The 25,866-nt window shown below is 43.0% G+C and overlaps 1 protein-coding gene across 1 annotated transcript in view; it reads right to left on the bottom strand.

Annotated features, from left to right (window-relative positions):
• Positions 1–23,859, bottom strand: part of CLIC4 (chloride intracellular channel 4) — a 41,934-nt gene extending 18,075 nt beyond the window's left edge. The window contains exon 1 of the mRNA XM_075264637.1: positions 23,513–23,859. Coding sequence (XP_075120738.1) covers positions 23,513–23,581 — 69 coding nt within the window. The 5' untranslated portion in view covers positions 23,582–23,859. The remainder of the gene's footprint in view (positions 1–23,512) is intronic.
• Between the last annotated feature and the right edge of the window lie 2,007 nt (positions 23,860–25,866).

The following is a 25,866-nucleotide window of genomic DNA, read 5'->3' as shown; positions in this document are numbered from 1 at the left end:
AAAGGGGCGGATTTTGACAGCGGATTTCGCTTCAAAATCCGCCCCTTTACAATGGTGGTCTATGTAGACCACCGGGCTTTTTTCTTCCGCTAGCGGCGGGCTGCCGCTAGTGGAGAAAAGAAAGGACATGCCCTTTCTTCAGGCGCTTCCGCCCCCGGCAGCTCCCTCCTATGTTGGCTCATTCACTTGAGCCGACAGCGGAGGGGAAAGCAGCGACCGCGATGGTCGCGGCAGGCGGGTTTTGACAAGAGAGAGACACGGCACGTGTGAACTGACCCTAAGGGTATGCGCACACGGTGGAAAATGAGGAATTTAAGGCAGACATCTGTCTCAGATGCATTTTCTGCCCCCAGTGGCAACAGCATTCCATTGTGATGAATGGACTTAATCATGGGCAGAGCCATAGAGTTAAACGCTTATTTTTTCAGCATCCTACTATAATCTCTGCCTCAAATTCAAAACATTTGGAGACAGAATCTGCCTTCAGTATCCACCGAAAAATTTGCATTAGATTCCACCTTGTCAACAGGGCCTTACCCTTGAAAATAAAAAGAACAAAGGCTCATGTGATTTGACGCTGTAATTTGATACAAATTTTACAGAACTAAAAAAGAAATATCATACAATACTGGCAGCTACCGTATTTTTCGCTCCATAAGACGCAGTTTTTTTCCTCCCAAAGTAGGATGAAAAATCAGCCGCGTCTTATGGAGCGAAGATGCAGGCAGGGGGGGGGGGGCGCGGCGCAGCGATAAACTCACAAAAAGTGTCCCGGACAGCCTCTGTCTCGCTTCGCCGTCCAGGGGAGGTCTTCATCTGGAGACCGCCGCCTCTGTCGCCGCCTCTCCTCTTCTCTGGTCTGTTGCGGCGGCGGAGGGCGGACTGGAAGGAAAGGACGGGCGTCACGTATGGCACCGGCGCATGCGCAGTACGGCGCTTGTAGTCCAACTACACTTCCCATCATGCCTGACCACCTTTTTCTGTGCAGGCATGACGGGAATTGTAGTTTTGTACCTTGTATACCGGTACATGTAGATGAAGAGAGAAGAGAGTGAACAGTAAAGTGTAAAAAAGAAAAAAAAGGTAAAACACAACATGAATTGTCTGAACTGCCACTACACAGAATCACTCAGTGACAGTTTAACACATTCATGTACATGTATGTGGTGCTGTGCAACTTTAGGGCAACCCCACATACATGTACATGTAGTGTCCCATACAGCAACCAGCCCCCCCCATATTCGTGTCCCATACAGTAGCCAGCCCCCCACAATAGTGTCCTATACAGCAACCAGCCCCCACAATAGTGCCTTGGGCAGATGGCAGCTCTTGATGACAGTTCTTTCATTACATTTTTGTTGTAGAACACTACCGTAGTCTCCTGCTGCATCCAATCTTACAAAGATGTCAAAGCAGAAAAGGCTAAGCTATAAAATCCCATTTAAACTGGAGGTAGTAAAATACGCCAAAGAACATGGAAACAGGGCAGCTGAAAGACATTTTGGGCCACCTCCAACTGAAAAAATGATACGGGAATGGAGGAAACAGGAGGAAGCACTGCAAAAAGCAGATAAAAGCAAACACACTTTTCGTGAGCATACTGCAAAATGGCCACAGATAGATGTGGAAATGAAAGAGTGGATCATACATCACAGGAACAATGGATTATCAGTCTCCACGAAAATGATAAGATATGAAGCCAAGCGTCTTGCTGCAGAGAAAGGCATTGACGACTTTACTGGATCAGCATCATGGTGCTACAGGTTCATGAGAAGATCTGGCCTTGCTATGCGCACCAAAACTAGAATTGCGCAAAAAATGCCTAAAGAGTATGAATCCAAGATTCTGTCTTTCCATAAATTTGTTATTGATGCAAGAAAGAAAAATGGCTTTGAAATAGGGCAGATTGGAAATATGGATGAAGTCCCATTAACTTTTGATGTTCCATCAAACAGGACTGTTGATGTGAAAGGTGCAAAAACCGTAACTGTGAAGACCTCAGGACATGAGAAAACCCATTATACTGTTGTGTTGTCCTGCTGCGCGGATGGCACCAAGTTGCCTCCAATGATAATTTTCAAAAGAAAAACCATGCCGAAAGAGGTGATCCCACGTGGCGTTATTGTCCATGTTCATGAGAAAGGATGGATGGATGAAGGTGGAATGAAAATATGGATAGAAAAAGTGTGGTCCAAACGCCCTGGAGGGCTTCTGAAGAAACCTGCCCTACTAGTACTTGACCAGTTTAGGGCACATATCAGTGACAACACAAAAAAAATCTTTAAATTAGCAAAGACCCATCTAGCTGTCATTCCTGGGGGGCTTACTAGCCAGTTGCAACCTCTGGATGTTTCACTTAACAAGCCATTTAAAGTGTTCATGCGAGAGGAGTGGAACAAGTGGATGGCTGCTGGGAATCATGACCTGACACCCACTGGAAGAATGAAAAGGCCCACCATCACTCAAGTTTGTGAGTGGGTGAAAACGTCATGGCAAGCCGTGAAGGATGAAACGGTTGTAAGTTCCTTCAAGAAATGTGGCATCAGTAATGCCTTGGATGGTTCAGAGGATGATGCCCTTTATGAAGACCCTGACACCAGTGATAGTGAGCCACTGAGCGTGACAAGTTCGGACAGTTGTGAGGAATTTTTGGGATTTCCCAATGACTAGAGACCTTATCTTTTACAGTAATGATGGTTCTTAATGCTGCTGTTGGCTATTGTTCATGTTCAGTTATTCTGTTATTGTAATAAATATTTTAGCCCACTTTTTGGCTCAAAACATTTTTTTTCTATTTTCCTCCTCTAAAATCTAGGTGCGTCTTATCAGCAGGTGCGTCTTATGGAGCGAAAAATACGGTATATGCTTGGTTCTTGGTGTAAACGCACCAGCGGCAAATATAGTAAATTGTTGATATCCTGCTCTGTACTCTACTTGTTCATTGACACGTTGCAATATGGCTTACATTTATTGTAGGGTTTATCTAATCAACTATGGACTGCCACTGGCTGTAAAGAGACAATGGCCATTCACATTGTCATACCCTGACACAATCTGCTATTCTTAGTTCCTTCTGCTCATTCTTATCTGCAGAACATTTGCATCTTTCTCTGAAACCTAATATGGCCAAGTGACCTGTGCATCAAAAATAAGTGTCCTTCCAGAAACTAGACGTTTCAATGCCACAAGTGTTGTACTACCCAGGAATTAGATTATTATTTTTACTCCAAGCATTATACTCTAATAATAGGGGCTGTTTTACAGCACACTCAATGATTTGTGGTTCACGGCTGACTTGGAGACTGGATGTACTATTTAGTAAAGTGCCAAAGCTAAACAGAAACCTGATGCAAATGAAGGAGGCCTTTCTTGGTAGTTTTGATGCTGACATTTTCCAGATGTGGTTAAAGTTCCAAGCTGGAAAATGTATTTACATTGTGCCTGACTGTGTGCTAGGCCAAACCAATAATTGAACTAAAGTATAGAAACGTTATACCATTCAAAACTCTATATACATAAACATATAAGCTTTTATTCAAGCGTAAGACTATGGGGTTTACAAACTGAACGCCTGATTTACAGTTAGTTGTCTTACCCAACTAGGAGTTGGACTTTAGTCACTTTAGTTAAAACTCTGAAATTCTTAAAAAGGTACCGTATATACTCGAGTATAAGCCAACTTTTTCAGCACAGCTTTTATGCTGAAAAAGCCCCCCTTGGCTTATACTCGAGTCAGGGTCCATGGAGCACAGAAAACTGGAAGGACCTGCATAAATTAAACGAAGGGGAGGTCCTTTAGTGCTACTGCTCTGTAACTGGCTTGTCATGTAGGTCATGTGACTGTCATGTCATCAAAGGTCCTGTAGCCACTAGAATGTAACATCTGCAGATAAGTCAGTGGCCAGGATTCATTGTGTCTCATAGAAGATGTCTGTCGTATGGAGGAGAGGAAGCTACAGTAAAGATAAAGTAAAACACACAGGTACCTGCTGGGGTATGCCTATTAATGTCAGGCATTTGGGGTTATTAATTTAGTTTCAGTAACTCCATGTGCTTCACATTAATAACAGTTAACCCCATCATGTCCCTCATATTAACCCCTGTGTGCCTCATATAAGGGTTACTAATATGTGAGACACATGAGGGTACTAATAAAGGACCTTAATTATGAAGATACCTAATTATTACCTCCATATGTCCCACATATCAGTAACTCTTATGTGAGGCACACAGGGGGTTAATGTGAGGGACATGATAGGGTTAACTGCTATTACTATGAGGCACATGGAGTTACTAAGCTGTAATGCACATGACCAGACTTTGTATCTGCAATGGTAGAAACAGATCACCACCATAACAGATGATACCTTTTTTCATGGCTAACTCATAATGATGACAGAGTATAACATTTCAAAGCTCCAAGCCGGGGAAAAAGAGATCATCTACAGAAGACTTTAAAGGTTTTTTTTGTTTTGTGTGTAAATAGTGAATATTAATTGTTTAAAAGTACCAAATCAGAGACCTTTACCTGTCAGTTCAAGCTCTGTAAAGCCCCATTCACACGACTATAATTTGTGAGTCCGCAATTGTGGATCCACAGAGTTTTAAGGTTAAATTGCCGTGTAGGCACTCCGCAATAAATTATTGGGTTTTGGGTTGCAGTTTAGGCACTCTGTCTCAAAAAGGTTCGCCATCACTGCCCTATGCAAATCAATCTGATTCTTGCTGCAGATTCTGCAGTTGACTCAGGAGGCAGATCAAGCAGAACAATACTTCATACTTCAATACTTCATTTTTTCAGGATTCGGAAAAAAGTATCTGCTGCTTTGTCTCATTGATATCAGTGGGAGGCATATTTCCTAAAGAATTTAGAGCTGATATTGAGGCAGAAACCACCACAAATTTAACTGGTTGATCCTATTTTCCCCTTCTATGAAGAGCAGATTATCTTTTTTGTTTCATCCTATTAATATTATAAAGGTGAAAGTTTGTGAGTTTGGATGTTTGTGAGTTTGTGTGATTGGATGTTTGTTCCTCAATCACAGCCAAACGGGGAAATTATGATTGGGGAAATTTCACAGACACATACATATTGCCCAGGAGAAGGTAATAGGCTACTTTAAATGTGGGTCACTCACCCCAAATCGCCACCGTGACCCTCCAAAGAACCCTCCGTCACGGATGTAGCAGCTGGCATTCCGCCATTGCTCTTCTGTTCATGCACCTCCTATTGGTGCATGGCAGGCTGTGGGCGGGCTCTGGAGCCAGGGCTGCGGCACCATAGGTTGGGGGCTGAAGGTGGGCGTGCCGATTCAGCAGGGACACAGCGAGCAACATGGCGGCAGCCCACATGGTCCCCGGGGCTGCAGCTATCCCAGGCCACCTACACACTTCGCGGTTGGCTAAGGAGGAGGCTGCTGCACCCGACATACCACATAACAGGTCAGTGCAGCGGGTACAGGGGGTTGGGGAGGAGGTGTCCCGAGGGGGGGGGGGGGGGGGGTTCGTGCCTAGGTCGGTGACCCCAGGGATCAACCACATTCCCCAGCTTCATGTGTCCCCCCCCCCCCCTACATCGGCCCCAGTGTAGTTTGACTCACCTTGCCACGCTCCCCCGCCGCTCTCTCCACTCGCTCACTGCACATACAGGTACATTGCAATAGAGGCGCCGGTATTCTGCAATGCACTGCCCACGCTGCAATAGAAGCGAAAGGGAGGCAGAGATGGGGGGACAAGAAACTGGAGGCAGAGATGGGGGGGGGACAAGAAACTGGAGGCAGAGATGGGGGGGGGGGGGGACAAGAAACTGGAGGCAGAGATGGGGGGGGGGACAAGAAACTGGAGGCAGAGATGGGGGGGGACAAGAAACTGGAGGCAGAGATGGGGGGGGGACAAGAAACTGGAGGCAGAGAAAACTGGAGGCAGAGATGGGGGGACAAGAAACTGGAGGCAGAGAAAACTGGAGGCAGAGATGGGGGGGACAAGAAACTGGAGGCAGAGATGGGGGGGGACAAGAAACTGGAGGCAGAGATGGGGGGGACAAGAAACTGGAGGCAGAGATGGGGGGGGGGGGGACACAAAAAATATAAGCGGTTCAGCGCCAACGCCAACCCGCAGACGAAGTAGCGGGTAACTGCTAGTTTTCTATATTTATTGTATGTTTCTGGGTCAATGACAAATATATGGTATGATGCAGATGTGTGAATAAGGCCCAAGACACTATCTATGGAACATGTAAAAGTGGTTGTCTAGTTTCAGCCAATAAGTAATTGCTTGCATAATAAAACATTCTACAATTTTCCAATACACTATCTTTATTGGTTATATAAAGAGTTGTGCACCGGTGTATGCATCACAGGACCATGAACTGATTTTTTAGCTGGTAGAAGTAAACAATGGATGGATGACAACAAGTAGAGATGTTGAGAACTATAAGGAATTGATACAGAAAGTTTATTATAAGTTTTAAAATATAGACAACATGTATTTGCTGAATGCAGACAACCCCTTTAAGATAACAGCTGTTCCCAGAAGAAAAATTAAAAGCCAACAGATGTGTGGGAAGTTCATTGTATGGTGACTGCATCAGATGAGGACGGTCCTACTAGGAGCGAATGGTGCATTGTACACACATCCTGCTGGGCAAATAAGTTAATTATATATTTATTAGCTTAAGTGTTTTTCCATGTGGGTACACCGAAGAAACAAGAGTAGTCAAATGTAACGCACGTCATAGTTACTATCCATCTGCAAGTATCAGAACATCCAAGTCTTCATCATATCACTACTAGAACCAGTCAGTGTTCCAGCCTGTGGGAAGGTTGGATGTAAGGATGAAGAATGGAATATTAGAAGTTTTGCTAATATCAGCAGAATTAGTAATTGATAAAATAAAGCTATGTGGGTGATAAGAATGAACATCAAGATCTAAGGCCTCATGCACACAACAGTGAAAATCATGTGTGTGACAGTCATTTTTTAAAACACAATAGGGCAGATTTATTCATACGTTTTATACAGCAGTCTTAATAAAAAGCTTCGACAGACCAAGTCACAAGTAATGTATGTAGAGGCTGATGAATTTCCCCCAATGATTTTAGTGGGGCTATTTACATATCAGTTTTAACTGTTAACAGATGGATACAAACAGCATGTCCTATTTTATGACTGTTTTAGTTATCCATCAATATGATGAGTCTGTAAAAACAGGTGGCCCACTTCTGTGCAGTTTTTAACAGAACTAACATCCATGAAAATCGGATGTGTCTGTCCATGCAAGTGCACAGAAAACACTTATTCACATGGCCATTACAGAAATCATGAATTTCCATGGGTTTATTTACATGGCACTACCAATGCCCACTTTGACGGACAAAGATAGTGCATGTCAGTTTTTTTGATGCTCATGAAAAACGGACCTTCAACAACAACCCCCCCCCCCCCCCCCCCACACACACACACACACAAACGTGAATAGACACATCGGGGCACATTTATTAAGTAACTTGCACTATTATTTGGCGTAAATTGTACCTTTTGGAGTGGCTTGTATGTTTGCTGGCTCAGTTAAACCCCATTGAATTCAACATGTTCTTAAAACTTAAGGCCTTATTCACACAACTGAGTCAGTAGATCAGAGAAGCAATAAAGCTCCTCTAATTTATTGAAAAGAAAATGAATGAAATCCTGCAAAAATGTAGCAAGATCTGATTGTTTTTATTATAAAATAGAATTTCATTTGAAGCCAGAGTCTGACTTTTCCCAGCTTCACACAAAATTGGGCTCAACTTCCAAATCCATGACTAAGGCTAAGTTCACACGGGGAACGTGTGAGCGGATTTTGGCACCGAGAGTGATGCAGGGAGCCTCGTCACTCTCTGGTCAAAACCCACCTGCCACAGCTTCCCCCTCCCGAGCAGGCTTAACTGAATGGGCCGACTCCGGAAGTTACTTCTGCAAGGCGGACGCTGCGGATCGACAAGCCGCGGAATCCACCGGAAGAAAGGGCAGCCTGCTTCTTTTTTGCAACATACCGCTCATGGACAAAAAAGTAGCCTGGTGTTCTATATAGATCACCATTGTGACGGGGTGGATTATGCGCCATAATCCGCCCTCTCTATGCGCATGTGAACGAGCCCTTAGACTCTACCACACTGTTTTTACGGCCTCATGGCCTTCACTGAAAGCACTTAAACCACAAAACCTGACTGGAATAAGACCGGTCCTGAGTATTACGGCACGGACTATCAACCCGCAAACAGATGAAATGGTCTGTTTTTCACTGCCATTTTGCGTCAACTTGTCATATAGGTAGCATTCATTTCATAGTTGTATAGCAGTTTTTAATGTCAGACTGATGAATTTTACTGGTTTTAGGTTACCCCCCTTGTCCATTTATACCCGTCATCACTTGGATGCAAACCTGTTTTGACAGCCATTAAAAACAAACATACACATTGGAGGTTATTTATTATCTGCCCCTTTTTTAGCTGTATTTTGCACATCATTTTTTTTTTTTTCGTGAAAAAGTGTCTCCATTCAGGCCACACCCCCTTTTGCACAAGAGCAAAACATATGAAAACACACAAAACACACCATACAGAAGTCATCCACTTTCTGACCATCATCATTAAACCATATCTAAACTTTTGAACAACTTCTGATTTCTGGCAGTATATTTGTGTCACTAATAAATCTTGTAATATAACTTAACAGATTTTGGATCCTTTCTGTTAATCCTGCAACTCTAAATTCTTTTCCTTGTTGCTGTATTGACAGCTGTCCCCTGATTCACACTGTGTACTTCTACCATTATAAAACCATAGAAGCTTAATGTCAGCAAGGATGCAGTTCTACCTATATAGTTTCCAGAGCCATCACTGGTTGAAAATACAGTTGGGATATTTATCTGCAGCCCAAGAAGAAACATGTCCAATGGTACAGTAAGAAACTAGGCTTCTTCCCATCATTAAGTGTAGCAGCTGCCGACCACGCAATTGTTGAACTGCTCACTACAAGCGGAGATATTTTATAAGACAACGGTCTTATAAATACCCAGGAGAGCAAACATGGTACTCGCTGCCACAGTGACAAGTGCCTAACCCATTTCTATCACTGTAACTGTATTGAAGTCCTTCAATGTCTATAACTACCTTGTAATACTCCCTTACAATTATATAGCGAACTGAAAGACTTTATCCAAGCGAACAAGAACCTATGAGTGGACCTAAACACAAGCATATCACGGGCCGTGGACGCCGCAGATAGGTCATCTCACTTCTTTTTTCCGCTACTAGCTAGTAGGGAAAACAAAGCGAGCGGCTCCCATTGAAGTGAATGGGAACTGTTTTTTTGCAGGCGGATTATGATTTATATTGTCTCTTTTGTATGAACAGTCTCAGTGTATTTTTATAGATAGATAAATCACATGGTAAGGGCTCGTTCACATCTGCGCCCGGTCTCCGTTCTGCAGGTTTCAGTTTCCTGCACAAAACAGAGGCAGGAGACGGAAACCTGCAAGACTCTTTCATACCTATTCATTTGAATGGATTTGAAAGATGTCCGGTCGTGAGTGGCGGTGAGCATTTTATGCTCTCTGCCGCGAAACCTTTTTTTTAAATCGGACACAGAGTCAGACATGCAGTACTCTGTGTCCGATTTTAAAAAAACGGTTTCGCAGCGGAGAGCATAAAACGCTCACCGCCGGACCCGCTCTGACAGCTTTCCGTCTTCTGCATGCAGAAGACGGCAAGCTAAGAACGGAGACCCGAACGCAGGTGTGAACCTAGCGTAACCTGTATCAATATAATCTATTTATTGTTATTCTGTTCTTATAATTTCATAGATGGCTATTGTTTGTATAGAATGGTGGGTTATATTGGCAGGGTCAGCTTTATAAATGATATATTCCACACACAGTGTGCACATACAGACTTGAGTAGACCTCATCAACTATTACAATCCTTTCCTGCAATTTTCTATATTCCACTGTCTGGCTTTCTTTTAATTCAAACATTTCTTTTAGTCCAATAAAGATTTGTTATACTTTCGGATATATCACTGGGTTGAGAGCCTCCCTTTTAGCCATGTGCTTTTTCTCTCTGTTCATATCATCAGTCTCCTATATTCACCAAGCATCAGGTAAATATATATATATATATATATATATATATATATATATATATATATATATATATATGTATATATATATACACACACACATATATATACACACACACAGGCAGAAGACATGGAGTGACGGAGCTCAGAGGCAGCAGAACGAACTGAGAACAGAAGTCAAGAGAGCGTGAGAGAGGAGGGGGAAGAGAGATGGAAAAGCTGGATGGTGGGAGAGAGAGAGCCTGAAAAGAGGGGGGAAGGGAGTTAAATAGAGAATCTATGAAAAATCTTTTACAAACTCTGAGGAATGAGAGCTCTCAAATGTAAAGAATGTACTGGAACAACTGTCCCCTTCAATGTGGTTGGAAAACATTAGGAATTCTCAAGGCTTTCAGGATTTTTGTTGCCCTATTAAGTAAAGACAAAAGTCTATTTAATCAGCTTTAATAGCGGGAATATTTGAAAAGCCTCCGCGGCTGCGGCACGTTACCCATTGCTGCACGTGTCCCATTCTTCCACAGTATGGCTCAATACACAAGTCACAGGTCATGGCCCACATAGCTGACAAGTGCAGCAATTCCAACCATCTGGGATCTGTATCGCATGTGAAGCTTTTTTTATCCTGACATTCAGCTTGGTTATCTAAGCATTTCAGGTCTGTCCTTTCCTCTTTGTATTGTTAACATGCAGGTTGAAGTGAAGTAAATGAATTCTATCCCTTTTATTCCACGCAATGAATCATTTTAGACAGCTCTGACAGCTGGCACACCCCACATCTAATATTGTAGCCTAGGGGATAACATGATAAGAGGCCATCCCTAGAGAGGCATCTCCCTTAGCTACCAGTCCCTTATGCACAGAATCACACAACAGCTTTTCGTGGAAGAACGGTTTGCTGATCCAGGGCAGTAAACACTACAATGATCATAGGCTTCATGTTAAAGGGGCTCTATCAGCAATATTATGCTGTATGAGCCCCACATATGTGTGAATAACCTTTAAAAAGGCTGTTCAGGCACCACTAATGTTATTTTAACCCCCCCCCATTTTAAAATAAAACCATAAAAACATATGTAATCTATACTTATCGTGCACACTGGGCAGTGATGCACGGTCCAACGTCATCTTCTGGCATCTTCCTGTTCTTTCGGCGACGTCCTCCGGTCCTAGCTCTTCTACACCTTCATCTTCTTTTCTTCTGTAATGAAGAAGTTTGCGAGTGTACTGCACATGCGCAGTGCACTCGCGTAATTCTAAGGGGTACTTAGAACTACAACAGAAATGGTGCCGGAGCGTGCGCAGTAGCACTCTGGAGGGAGCGATACTGCGCACACGTGGGATTTGAACACAACCCGCCGGAAGAACAGAAGATCAAGGCGGGGAAGAACCAGGACAGGAGGACATCGCTGGAAGAAGAAAGAAGAGGAAGTCGTGACAGCAAGTTGACGTTGGACAGTGCAGGACTGCCCAGCGTGCACGGGTAAGTATCATTTGAATAATCGTTTTTAGGGTATTATTTTAAAACGGGGGTGGTTTAAAATAAGATTAGCGGTGCCTGAATAGCCTTTTTAAAGGCTATTCACGCATTTGTGGGGCTCATACAGCATGATTTTGCTGATAGAGCCCCTTTAATACCTGCCATCACAAAACCTTACAGGAATGAGCCTGGATATTTTATGTGCTGTCACTCCATTCAGTTCTGGAACAAATGTCAATGATAAAATTAAAACATTTACTATGAGTAAAGCTACAGAACTGGAGAAATCATAACTATTTTCAATTACTTCATAGCAGGGGCCTGCAAACTATGGCTTTCCAGCCATAGTGAACTACAACTCCCAGAATGTTACAGCACAACACGGGCATATCATTAATGTAGGATCAAGCTACACCCATGTCACAATTGGAAATGCTCAGTTATATACTTGAGTTGTCAGCCACAGTTCTCACTTAAAGGAATCTGTCCCCAAAATACTCCATCAAAGCAGCTATTGTATGGGACATTATGCTAAGCACCAAGTCAAGTACATTCAGAATTTTCTTGAAAAGGCAATTTTATGTAAAAATATGTAAATTGGCCTCACATTCAATGAATATGCCAGAGCCTCAAACTGTAAACTTTTCACAAATTAATAGTACAAAAATACTTTGCAATATATCTTAAACTAAAAATTTATGCCGAATATAATAAATTAATTTAATTAAATAAATGTATTCTATTTATGGGCATAAGTTTTTGGGTTACTATGCACCGCATATAAAAAAAAATGGCCTGGGCGCATGCGCAGTAGCATGCGGCTTTACTATGGCTACATGGATCAGTGTGCAGGTCGACAGTCTGGGCCGCAAAACTTAGGACTGGTCCTATTCCTGTCTGGTTTTACAGCTGTGCTTCAGCAGCCCCTATACATTGAATAAATGGGAGTGTGGAAGCATGGCCAGCACACGGATGACTTCCGTGCGAAGTCCAGCAAAACTGACTTTGCCTTTGATTTCATTGCAAATTTTTCATGCAGAAAAAAAAAAAAAAACTAGCCTGACTGCAGGTCTACTGTCCCATTAGTTAAGTTATAGAGAGACTTATGCTTTAAAAGTTTCTAGGGTAGATTCTGCAGAGTCAGAGCAGAGTTTAAAAATGAAAGAGGTCATCGGGCTTCAGCCATTAAAACTATTCTAACAAAGTGTCAGAGCTTTTACAGCACTTCCAAGCGTGTCACAGAAGCAGCTTGTAAACATTGCACATCAAAAGTCAATCAAGTGACAATTGATGCAATGGCTGAATTAGTCCCATGTGAGTAACTCCATACATCACAAAGAGAGCAAAGCATTTGTATGCAAGTGCTGACTGCCCGGCTACTCACAAAGGAGCAGGGAGGCCCAATAGAGTGGCACATGCATGGCAGGCCAGAGCGCATTGTATTCAGCCTTTTCTAACACGCTGGTCATAAATCCAGCACCATTTGACTGAACTATCTGTGTTGTGTTTGCTTTGGAGCCTTACATGCTGGGATAGTCAATTGCTCTATATTGTTTGATAGGTTCTGCAAAAACAGCTTGCATGGTTTAGGGTCAAAGGCACCTCTCGCTGCTATGGTGCCCACGGGGAATGGCGACCTGAACTATAGTTGACGCCATCACCCTTCTTCATGGTTGGTGTAATCCTAGGCAGGGCTCCCTTCTCCAGAAACAATGTAACATGCCAAGCAATCAAGGAGAGGGATAAGAGATTTGCTACGGGGCCCCCTGTCCTCTGCATTATTTGGCCATGTTCACTTGTTCAGGATTCTGCACCAAAATCCTGACAGAATGTGCCAACATTGTACTAACAATGCATACAAATATGGCATTTTACAATACCAAATAAAGGATTAGCTGCACTAGAATATCTGTGCCTTGTTGATCTGGAGTTTTCAGGGACTATTGAAGACTTATTTTTAGCATATGACGTAGAAGTCACCAAACAAACTCATTGCATTAGCCAACATTTGTTCCACAATTTCTGCACTACACACTTCAAGTAAAGAAGAGAACCTATCACCACCCCCAACAAGTCCAGCCCTTCACATCATTTAATAGGTGCTGGTTCTGGAACAGTTGGTCTCTGTAGTGTCAGGAGGGCAGTGTCAGGCAGGAGCAGAGAAGGGGTGTGATTCTGAGCTCTGACACTGGCTGTCTCTGATTGGAGCTCTGAGTCACACCCCCTGCCTGACACCGCCCTTCTCTCATTACAGAACTTACATAGCAAAACTTACTGTGCTTGTTATTCGGGAATGGTGGGAACTAGAGAACAAAAATACAGCTGTGCTGGAATCAGTGAAGTAGCGACTATTAACAGATAAGAACTAGAATTGGTGGAGGTGGTGAAAGGTCCTCTTTAACACAGCCACTTCTTATTAGGCCTGAATGGCAGCCTTAACATGGCTAATCTTAATAATCATGAAACAGATCATCTGAATGAAGAAGCAGCAGTGGTTTTCAGCTTTGCAGGGAAGCAATATCACGTTCATATTGCGCATGGCATGTGTATAGTCCAGTTTTATTCAAGTGAATGGGATCAAGGTGGGCCCGAGCTGCAATACCAAACACAGTTACAATACAGTTAACTATGTTGTGCACTCTAAGCAGTGAAGAGATAGCTGTACTTTCCCCAACAAAATCTAGAAATGCTATGCAGAAATATGTAATGACATGTGCACCTCAGTTAGCTTTGGGTTGTTCCTCATCCCACATTGTAAAAGCCCCAATCCCTTCCCAAATATCAAACAATGTAAATAACGTGCAATATCAATAGGATACCAAGATGGCAATCTTGGGAAGCCAAGCATGTCCTTTTTATACCCCAGCACTGAATATTTTCAGAGCAGGCACATTACAGACGTCAACCACTGCCACCTTTATGAAAGCTACACATTGTTTACATCCTCATCCTTATATATTCACATGGCTGTGGTGCACCCAAGGGGAGGCCGTTTTCATGGATCTCTTATACAATGCAGTGTATGAAGTGATAATGAACTGTCAAAATATCAGTCGTGTGAACAGCCCCCATTCATTAACAGTGAAACTAATGTGGCCATGTGACTGCCAAAACAAACAAAAAAGAAAAAAAAAGAAAAAACAAATCAGTCACACAGCCAATATTCATAGTCATGTGAATATAGGCTAACCCACAAGTTATCAAGGAATTTTCACAGTGCAAATTATTCAAAACCCCAAAACAGTCTACTTATTCCATTGCACATCATTGTATAAGGCCTGTGAAGTGTGTTGGGGAAAATGAGCAGTCTCTTAGTGAATACTGAATTGATGAGTTTTCAGCACATTTACAAAGTCGACAAATGATATACTGTATGAGCAGTTTTCCTTGCTCGCTAAATGAGCACAATACACCTAAAACACATTGCTTTCTCTAATAAACAGTGCAGCCCCTTTTAATTTGTATGTTGTGCACACACAAGGTGAATTTCATTTACAAGATTTGTAAGTGCAGGCTAAAGGATTTCCCTATGATTTTTACAATAGGAGAATGACTATATAATGAACATTGTAAGAAGGATCCAAAGCCTGTAATGTGAGTAACCCATATAGATCTTCCAATTAACTATCTGCATTAACACGGTAGACACTAAGAGAAAAAGTAGAAGGCACTACCACGGCCTGTGTGTTGTAATAGGATATCTAGAATACAGGCTGCAGCAGTCATCAGGCCACTTGGTTGGCAAATCCCCTTTTCATTTCCCTGATAGCAGAAGAAAATAGGACAAAGATTCCCCCTAGAGCAAATGCTCAGTGTGTAGTCTGAATAAATAACATAGGAACAAAACCAGAGTAATATCAGGTCAGAGAAAGGCATCCATCAACCAGCGCATTATTCCTACCACTAACCTAGAATGAAATGCTTTGTGGTATGTAAATAGGACAGTCATGCCTGACAGCTGGCATAGAAATACTACAAGATTGACTAATAATCATACATCTCTTAATATTCCTTTATTGGCCATAGAAGCAAGAAAAACAAGTGGTGAACATGTAAGTAGTACTATACACTCTCTCTGCAGATCCCCCACAGCTTTCATCCTTTGATTTGTAGAAATTGAAATCTACATGTAAAGAATGCAGAGACTTTAACATCGCAGTGCAATTTTTTTTTTTAAACATGGCACGTGTATGCGATTTGTTTAAGGCTGTGTCCCTAGTTTAACATGACAAGTATACACAATGGGGCAGATTTATTAAAGAAGATGCTATGTCACATTTATTAAGTGTTTTAGATACCTTTTACAACTTGACAAACGGGGGGGGGGGGGATGACTTACTGGAAAAGTAACATGGTTTCCTATAAGACACTGGGGGAGCCTCTTCACATAGTTACATAGCAGATGAAGTTGGATGAAGACATCAGTCCATCAAGTCCAACCTATAACCCTACAATCCCTACAGTGTTGATCTAGGGGAAGGCAAAACACCCTAAATCTCTTAATTCCCTGTGTCAGGGATACGCCAGTCTTAAGAAATCTTCCCCACTGAAATTAATGCAGCCAGTGATCATTTTCACGTGAATGTAGGCCAAGTTTGTATTATCTAATAGGGTCATTCCGTGTCAAGTGAACCAATGATTTTCCCCTCTATATTTTTAATTCTTTTGAGATTTTGTTATTTGGTAATAGTGTGTCAGAGAATGCAAAATGTGAAGAAAAAAAAATTCTAGAAATTTTTTTGGATTTTTAATTGATTTTCAAAGTTCAGAAAAAGTGCGCTTTCACCAAATATGTCACAAGAGTATCTTTGTTAATATTTTACCCATGTGAACGCAAAATTTTAAAACGCATTTCCGAAAAAAACGTTTTAAAAATTTTAAAAAAAATGCACATGGGCCTGCTATGCCCTTAGCCACATCTGTACTAAAATTCAAGTTGGGATCGCGATGGGATAATATTTTAAAATATAACTATTACAGTGTCATTCCGAAAATCTTGAATTCAGATCTGTTCAGCCTGTGGTCTAAAATGACAGTGAAGTCCATGAAGTGGTAGAAGGCGGCACAAGATTGGCAATGGATGACATAACTGGTTATGTGACCTGTGAATATGATCGGCGCTGGTGGCTGGGTACTGTACTCTCCAAAGATTGTGAAAATGAAGACATAAAATTAACTTTTTTGCATCCTTCTGGTCCAGCACCATCCTTTGTGTATCCAAGAAAACCAGACATTTTACAAGTCAACAAAAATCAGATATTAACTCAGGTGGAGCCTAACACCATGACAGGCCGTACATACTCTTTGACACAAAAGGAAATGGCCATTGCTAGTAAGCGCTTATGGACAAGATTACATTTCACTCACTAGAAAGGACAAATTGATGATAAAAGGCCAGTAGTTTAAAAATGTCCTATTAATTGTTTGATTAGTTCATATTGTATAGAATGAGGATTTATCTACTGGACTATTTTTCTTAATAAATTACATGTTTAGTGATATAATAAAAAACAATTGTTACATGTAGAAATAGGTGTTATAAATATTGGTTCTTGTACTCTTGTTAACATATAATTAGGATGAGACTATTTAGAAAATCGCACTTGAGGATATGAGCAGCTCTTTTCTTTCGGTTTGTTCAATGCATTCAGGTTGAAAATGCTGAACAAGCTGTGTTCTGATGATAAGATGTATTTGTTCTGGCACTTACAGTATTTGTTTTTTATGTTTTTTTATTGTTGCATATAAATGTTGAATTCAGCAAGTTGTAATTTGAAAAGAAAAAAGGAAGAAGCTCACACAAACATAAAATCAGATGATTCAAGGCTTAAAAAAAAAATAAAAAAAATTGATCCCAATTTGGTCCCAAGTTGAAAACCTGTACAAATATAACCAAGAACACAAGTAACACAAATGCATTTTTTCACAATTTTAAAACATACGTTTTTTTCACAATTGTGCATCAAAATTTTGAATTTGATTTCTCCAAAACAAAATATAAAGAAACATCGTCTTGTGACATATCAAATGAAAGCCGGTACCGCTCTGAGAAAAATGATGCATCTCCCACCTATTTATCTTAATTCTATCCCAAGATATGTTAAAAAATGTAAAGCCATACCAGGCCAAAATTAACACTCTCTCAAAACTTTAGAAGTCTATAAAAAATTAACTGATGAAGAAAAAAATTCAAAACTTTTTATTTGTAATTAACTTAAGTTGTACTTCATAAAAAATAAAAATAAAAAAAAATCTAAAGACGTCAGGTAAAAAAATTATTCCTATTTGGATCACTTGATATGGAATGACCCAATACTTGGACCATAGTAGAGAATTTTCCTCACAATGCACTTAAAAACATGTGAAACTATTGGTGCATTTTTGTTGAAAACAAGTCTAATAAATAGATAGTGTTACATTAAACTAGCCAGTCTAAAGATGTGCCAGATTTATAATTCAGCGTTAGCCAACCTTCTAAAACTGGGAGTTTAAGACAGTCTAATCTTTATTTTACAACTGCAGATACAGGCATGGAATAAGTGCCAATGGATGATATACAGATGATGGTGATAAGGTCAAAGCCGTGTTTATGACTAATTGACCAATAATCCCAGGTAACTGTCGTTGTAATTGATATGAGCTAAGGGTTAGCGACGAGGTATTGATACCAGACACAAAATGTTGGTATTAACTCAACTCTTAGGGCTCGTTCACATCTGCGTTCATCTGTCCTTATCGCAGGTTTCCGTTTCCTGCATAAAACAGATGCAGGAGACGGAAACCTGCAGGAGACTTTCTCACCCATTAATTTGAATGGGTGAGAAAGCTGTCCGGCCGTGAGCGGCGGTGAGCGTTTTGCGCTCTCCGCCGCGAAACCGGGTTTTATAATCCGGACACAGAGTCGGACATGCAGTACTCTGTGTCCGGATAAAAAAATCCGGTTTCGCGGCGGAGAGCCTAAAACGCTCACCGCCGCGCATGGCCGGACCCGATCTATGGTTTCCGTCTTCTGCCATGCAGAAGACGGAAACCATAGAACAGAGACATGAACGCAGGTGTGAACCTAGCGTTAGCAGTGAAGAGAGTGCACTGACGCACTTTATTAAAACAATGTGGAGTTAAAGGGGTATTCCCATAACTCTTGTTCTGCAGCCTGAAGGCTCTGTGCTCTCTTCACTTCCTGGATTTCTCGCACATTGGTGGGCAGGGTTTTACTTGCTCTGCTATCCGCTATGATCCACAGTATGAGGCTGATGTGGAAGCTGATGTAGCAGAGCTGGATTTGAGTCAGCTTGCATTACATACAGAGGTAACAGACTCCTTATCTCAGCCCTTATCAGCCAAATTCAATTAAACCGACTGATAAGTGGAAAAGCTGAAGATAGACAGCACAGTAATCCTGGAGCTCTCACCTCCCCCTCCCATTGCTTGTCAGCCCCTCCCTCCCCCCTGAGAACAGGCAGCTTCCTCACTTGACAAATGAGCAGATAATCCCAAGGGCCAGTGTCAACAATGAAGTGAATAAATTAAGATAGCGGCCAAACAAAGCAGTTTTGATAAAGCAATGCATTTAGGAAAAGTCTTATATCCACATAAACTAACAGTATAGATAGGATCCTTGTTATGGGACAACCCCTTTAAATAGGAGCAGAGAAAGGAAGAGATAACGTAAGTTTTCATATTCATTCCTGACTGGTATGATACATCTAAAACAGAAAAAGCTTAAACAGTTCCATATATAGCCAGCTACTTCCAGTCCTGCATTGGGGAGCTGTTTTCTGGCAGCAAGCCAAGCATTTGTTTTTATTGCACCCACCCTGGATGCAGCCACCATCTTATCATATAATATTATACCAGTTTCAAGCATAAGCAACTATATCTAGTATTGAGCTTTTAAGGATAACAATGTTTTTCCTACATTACATGATTATAACCTTCACAATGGCACCCACTGGCATCAGACAAACCTCCTTCATTTGCAGATAAGGGGGCGCTCACAGTTGCGTCGGCGTCCGACAGCTAGTGTCCGATGCTAATGTCCGCGGAAGACTTTAGCATCGGACACTAGCTGCGTCTGTTACAATTTGCATTTTTTTTTAAACGGGACATCATGTAGTGTACTTTAGTATCAGTTTACAAAGATGTCCGATTTTTCAAGCGGACAGCAAAATTCTACATGTGTACAAGCACATTCAACTGCCACAACTGTGTGAGGCCGCCTCAGGTTCTGGTCCAAAATTCGGGTAGCTGCAACTGGATGCCCGTGCAGTGCACCGGCATCTAGTCGAACACTCCCCTCCGGATTAGGCCCAAATGAATGGGCCTAGTCGGGAGGGAGTGTCTTCAAGCGGATTCGTGAGGCAAATCCGCCTGAAAGAATGAGCATCTCGCTTTTTCCGGGAGCCGGAACAAACCGAGTCCTGGAAAAAGAACTGACTGGCTCCCATTGATTTCAATGGGAGCCATCTTTTCGGTCAGGATTTTGAGGCCGTAACTTAAAAAAACCAAAAGAAACTCTGTGTGAACTTACCCTTACAGAGCACATTACAGTGATAGACACTATACCTTTGTTATATGATAGTGTTGGACAACTACAACTTTAAAGTCTTATGCCAATGAGGCAATTGGTGCACTGGGGGTGGGCCTTCAACTCTGCTCAAAAAGAATGAGAAATACCGCAGCAGTGGAAGAATCAACTCTCACTGCATGGGGTGGCACAGGCAGGTAACAGTAGCCACCCGAGCGGCTAAAGCAGTGATCCAGGAGCTAAAAATCCAATTGCCTGCTTTTTATCATTACTGCCCACAGGGTAACCTGGAAAAATGCCCTCAGTAATGATAAAAAGGCCCAGATTCCCAGAAATGGCTGCAGTTATGCACTAACTTCACGTATTAAAAAAATAAATAAATAAATAAAAACATAATTATTATCAACAAATCACACGGTGGTTCAGTGGTTAGGACTGTTCACTTACAGCGCTGGAGTCCTAGATTCAAGTCCAGCCAAGAACAACAACTAAATGGAGTTTGTATGTTCTCCCTGTGCTCCATTTTTACTCCCACACTCTAAAGCCCAGTTGGGGGGAGGGGGGAATGATCCCAGTAGTAGTAGTTTGTCCACAGCTAGCACAAGCTCTGTCTGTAATTGTTCCACAGGCTGATGCAGAGTGAATAGTGAATATCACTAATGCCATTGTTCTATATCTGCAGCACATCTGTTTTCACAGGGTGATTTGCTGCTGATAATCCTAACTGATCCATTTTTATAGAATATTTACTCTATGGATGATAAACCGATGGTCATGAGTTTCCAGTGTTACTGCTGTTTTAGCGGTCTGCCTCTTTTCTTTTTTTTCCATTACAAGGCCATTTTAAAAAACTATGAGTGCAAGTGTATTCATGTCTTTTTTTTTTTGCACAAAGAAGTCTATGGAACTGCCAAATCCATGGCCTGGAGGCCCGTGAAAAATACTGCAGTGTGCAAGCAGCCACTAAGGATACCAGTCGTACCCACTAAGGATACCAGATCGTCTGTCAGTGCATGCGTGTATATGTGTGTGTACACGCATGTAATCCATGTGTATGTATACGAGTAGGCCTGCACGTGTGTGGTCCGAATATATGTATGAGTGTGTGCATGCACGTATGTGGTCCATGTATGTTTGCTTGTGTGCACCCGTGTGATCCATGTGTATGTATGCGTGCATGCACGTGTGTGGTCCGTGTATGTTTGCGTGTGTGCACGCGTGATCCATGTGAGCCATATGTTTGTGCATGCACAGTGCAAGTGTCCATGCGTGCAGAAGTTGTGTGTGAGTATGCATGTGCTGTGATCGTCTGTCTGTGTAGTGTGCATCCATCTGAGTGTGTTTGTGCGTGTGGTGTACATGTGGTATTTATGGAGTGGTGATGTGGTATTTGTGGGATGGTGTTTGTGTTGTGTGTGTCTGCAGTGGTCTGGTGTTTGTGTGGTGTGGTATTTATGTGGTGTGCTTGTGGGTTGGTATAGGTGTGCTGTCTGTGTGATATTTCTATGGTGTTTGTGAAATGTTTGTGCGTTGGTGCGGCCCCTTTAGCAGGGACTTTTTGGCGCCTTCGCTATAATCTGTCCCTGTCAGTCACAACTGTTGTTTTCCCCTCAGCACTTTCACATTTCCCCATTATATGTATAGGGCCTAACTTCGGGGGCTCCAATCTCCTGACGAGGGGACACTAGTGAGATGTAACATGTGCAGTATTCTGCTCCTGTGTGGGTGGAGAGGGAGATTATAGTCTGTAGAATGATTGTATAATTTTCCAATACACTGCTTGCTGTCATTCTCTCTTCTTACTTCCGGTGGATAAAAATCACTCCGCGGCCATGTGATCCACACTCCGCGGCCATGTGATCCACACTCCGCGGCCATGTGATCCACACTCCGCGGCCATGTGATCCACACTCCGCGGCCATGTGATCCACACTCCGCGGCCATGTGATCCACACTCCGCGGCCATGTGATCCACACTCCGCGGCCATGTGATCCACACTCCGCGGCCATGTGATCCACACTCCGCGGCCATGTGATCCACACTCCGCGGCCATGTGATCCACACTCCGCGGCCATGTGATCCACACTCCGCGGCCATGTGATCCACACTCCGCGGCCATGTGATCCACACTCCGCGGCCATGTGATCCACACTCCGCGGCCATGTGATCCACACTCCGCGGCCATGTGATCCACACTCCGCGGCCATGTGATCCACACTCCGCGGCCATGTGATCCACACTCCGCGGCCATGTGATCCACACTCCGCGGCCATGTGATCCACACTCCGCGGCCATGTGATCCACACTCCGCGGCCATGTGATCCACACTCCGCGGCCATGTGATCCACACTCCGCGGCCATGTGATCCACACTCGTGCACAGCTCATTATAGTCACTTCACAGTAATCAGACACCTGCCTGGTAATGAGCTGTACACCTGTGTGTACACCACATGACCAGAACTAACGACAGCAAACTAGAAAAAAAACAGTAAGGAATTGATACAGAAAGTATTTTGAGATGCTAGATTTTTTCTTAATTACTAAGCCAGTGCCAGCCAAACCAAGCACACACATATATGGAGCGGGTGACAAATTAATAGTGGTCTTTGGCTAAGAGCTATTCATGATGTATGGCCATGAATTGATGTAGCTGACTCACAACTGGTAAACAGACAACCAATGCTAAAATATTCTGACTGCCAGGACCCCAGCAATCTGGAGAATGCGAGTCTGCAAGTCCTCCTGGAGCAGTGATCCACATGAATGACTACTGTTCTATTCACTTGTATGGGACTGCTGGAGATCAGACTGACAAGCCCCTTAAAGATGCAGTAACAGTAATGATAAAGGGCAAGACCCTAATCAGAAATGCTATAGATGCTAGATATTGAGGTTATTAATATGATCAGTTTGGGGCTAATGGGTCTGGTCCCAGCAGCTGTAACAGCTTCTTCCTTACCCTTTACTTGCTCGTCTATGACCAACTGGCACATGTACGAAATCCTAGAATATTCCACATGGAAAAATCAGTCCCATCACTGAGACATCTTGTAGGGTATACTCCTTTTCCAGGGGACTATTGGCTTTGGGACAGACACTTATGGCCATTTCTATAATACCTTATACTGGTTTGCATTAGGAGATGGCACATAATGTAGCACATGGTCCTCTGCTTGCCTCACACTCCTCCTGCAGCACAAGGGGCTGTGTCCTGATGACAGACATGATAGCTGCACTGCTGCATGTTCCCCCTCATCTCCATGCCAGTAACAACAAACAGCAGAGATTAGTGCAGGCCACTGAGGGGCTTAGTGTTATATAAGTCATCATGTGCCAGGGATAGGAAGTTATCTGGATACCCTCACCACATGATGGCACCTTCTTACCTTGACGAAGAGTTCTATGAGGTTGTCTTTGTCCTCCAGCACCCCGTTCTGCGGCACAGACACAGACATGTCAGCTCTTGTGGTGTAGTGTGTGCTCTGCCAACTTCTCCGGGCTGCAGCCCTCTTCTCCTCCTAGCCTGGTGCTCCCTGCTCCCACTTTCTTCACTCTCCTCCCCCCCGCAAGACACTCTCTCCGGGGACTTTCTTGAGTACACTGCACTACTACTAAGCGTCCTCCTTAGCACCCTCTATATTCGCCTCCAGTGATGTGAATGCGTGGAAGAGGCGCTCTGGAGAATAAAGGCGCTCAATAAGGCAGGCTGTCTGGATAACGGGACGTTACTGGCAGCTGAGGCAGAGAAAGGGAGGAGGCGGGAAGGAGGGCGCGGCAAGGAGAGCAAGTGGATGCATTAACCGCTTCCAGCTCCTCGTCACAGCGCACAATGTGGCCCAGTATTCTAGTGGGTGGAGGACCGTGCCCAGGCTGCGCCACCTCACATATAATACACCCCTCTGTTCTCACTTCTCTCCCACTCTACTTGTAAACCGGAGTCTGTGGAACAGGAACACTTGTGTGACGAGATTTCAGTCAGGCATGCCTCTCTGGGGCTAGAATAATGGCAACTTTCTGCCATAGTTACAGAGTGGGGCTATCTGTGAGGGCTGCTGTAAACTCTTCCTAGTGCAACTATTTCAAGAATATTGTAGCAGTAAGGATTAGGGTTGAGCGATCGTGTTCGGAAAAGATCGGATTCCAATCGACGATCGAGAAAATTACACGATCAAGATCGGAATTCCGAACACAATCTTTTTAGGTGGGATCGAGATCGGTGATTATTTCCCACCATGCTTTGCTACTGGCCAAGCATTGTGGGAAAAGCTAACAATGTTAGCCTTCACACTGAGTATATGCTCCGTTCATTCTGAGCGGAGTGTATACTCAGTGTGAAGGCTTGCTGCGGTTCCATAGGAATGAATGGAAGCAGCTGGCACACAGCCTTAACACCTTGAGCGCCGGCTGCGTCCATTCATTCTAATGGGAGACTAGTTATCATCTCTAGTAGCTACTTACCTGCAGAGATGGCTGGTCCGGTGCCCGGTGTTCTCGGTCTTCTTCGCCTCGCTGCCCCCGCCTCCCAGGTTAGTGTTAAAGAGCTAGGAAGAAAGCTTGTGGCTTAGAAGAGTGTGGGCGGGTACAGAGCGGGGAGACGTGACGTGGGGGGCAGCGAGGCAAAGAAGAACGAGAGCACCGGACCAGCCATCTCTGCAGGTAAGTGGACACCAGGGGGGACTAAGTAGCCAGAGGATTAAAAAAAAATCCTCTGGCTACTTAGTGATTAAAAAAATCACTACACAGCGTGGATTCTAACAATTAAAGCGTTCAATTGCTAGATTCCATGCTGTATAGTGAATAGGATTGTTTTTAAAATCTGATCTCCGATTAGTAAAAAAATCCCATTGACTTGCATTGGGATCGAGATCAGGTTCGAATGAAAAATGATCGGAAATCGGATTTCAAAATCGATCCTGAAAAGTGAAGATCGGCTCAACCCTAGTAAGGATCCAAAACATTCCAATCCTTCTTTACTGTCAAGTGCTGCCTCAGCTAAGTTCACACCAGCGTAGATCCATCAATAGGTAAAAGAAGATAAAGTACCTGCTAGATTGTTTCTAAAGCGCTTAACCTACACTCACATCTGGACTGATTCTCAATCGCAAAGTCTATAGTCAAGAATGAAATGTCCTGCCTGCTGGGTCCACCAAATGACAGGGGACATAAGAGATGCCTGATGGACCCCATTATAGTCAATTGGATCCTAAATTAGACTGATCCCACTTAGGGGGTGTTCACACTACTGTTGGATTCCGTCAGCAGTGTCTGTTACTATTGTCCATACAAGATTTTAGCAATGGACACTAGCTGGTCCATCTGAAATTTCCATTCATTTCAATGGGATTTTATCTTGCGTCCGTTTACACCCATGTCTGTTTTTTCAAGCGGAGAAAAGAAATCCTACATGCAGGAATTTTCTCTCCGTTTGAAGAAACGGACAGCAGGTGTCCATTATTTTTTAAACATTGAAGTCTATGGGCAACGGACTTCTAACGGACAATAACTGAGCCATCAGTTACTGTCTGTTTGTGTCCGTTATGTTAGGTGTCCGTGGTTTTTTTTTTTTTTTTAACAGACACCTTCTGAACAGAATCCAACGGTAGTATGAACCCTACCTTACCGTTCAGTTAGTTCTTCTCTTCCTATGACGGAACAAAAACTTCACCGAACACAGATGGAAAGGTAGCCCCATTAACCCCTTCTCACCAGTGACATTTTTTGTTTTTGACTTCACACCTTT

Source organism: Leptodactylus fuscus, chromosome 2 (assembly GCF_031893055.1).
Source record: "Leptodactylus fuscus isolate aLepFus1 chromosome 2, aLepFus1.hap2, whole genome shotgun sequence".
NCBI lineage: Eukaryota > Metazoa > Chordata > Amphibia > Anura > Leptodactylidae > Leptodactylus > Leptodactylus fuscus.
Note: the sequence above shows the minus strand (reverse complement) of the source record. Positions and strands in the feature narration are given on the sequence as shown.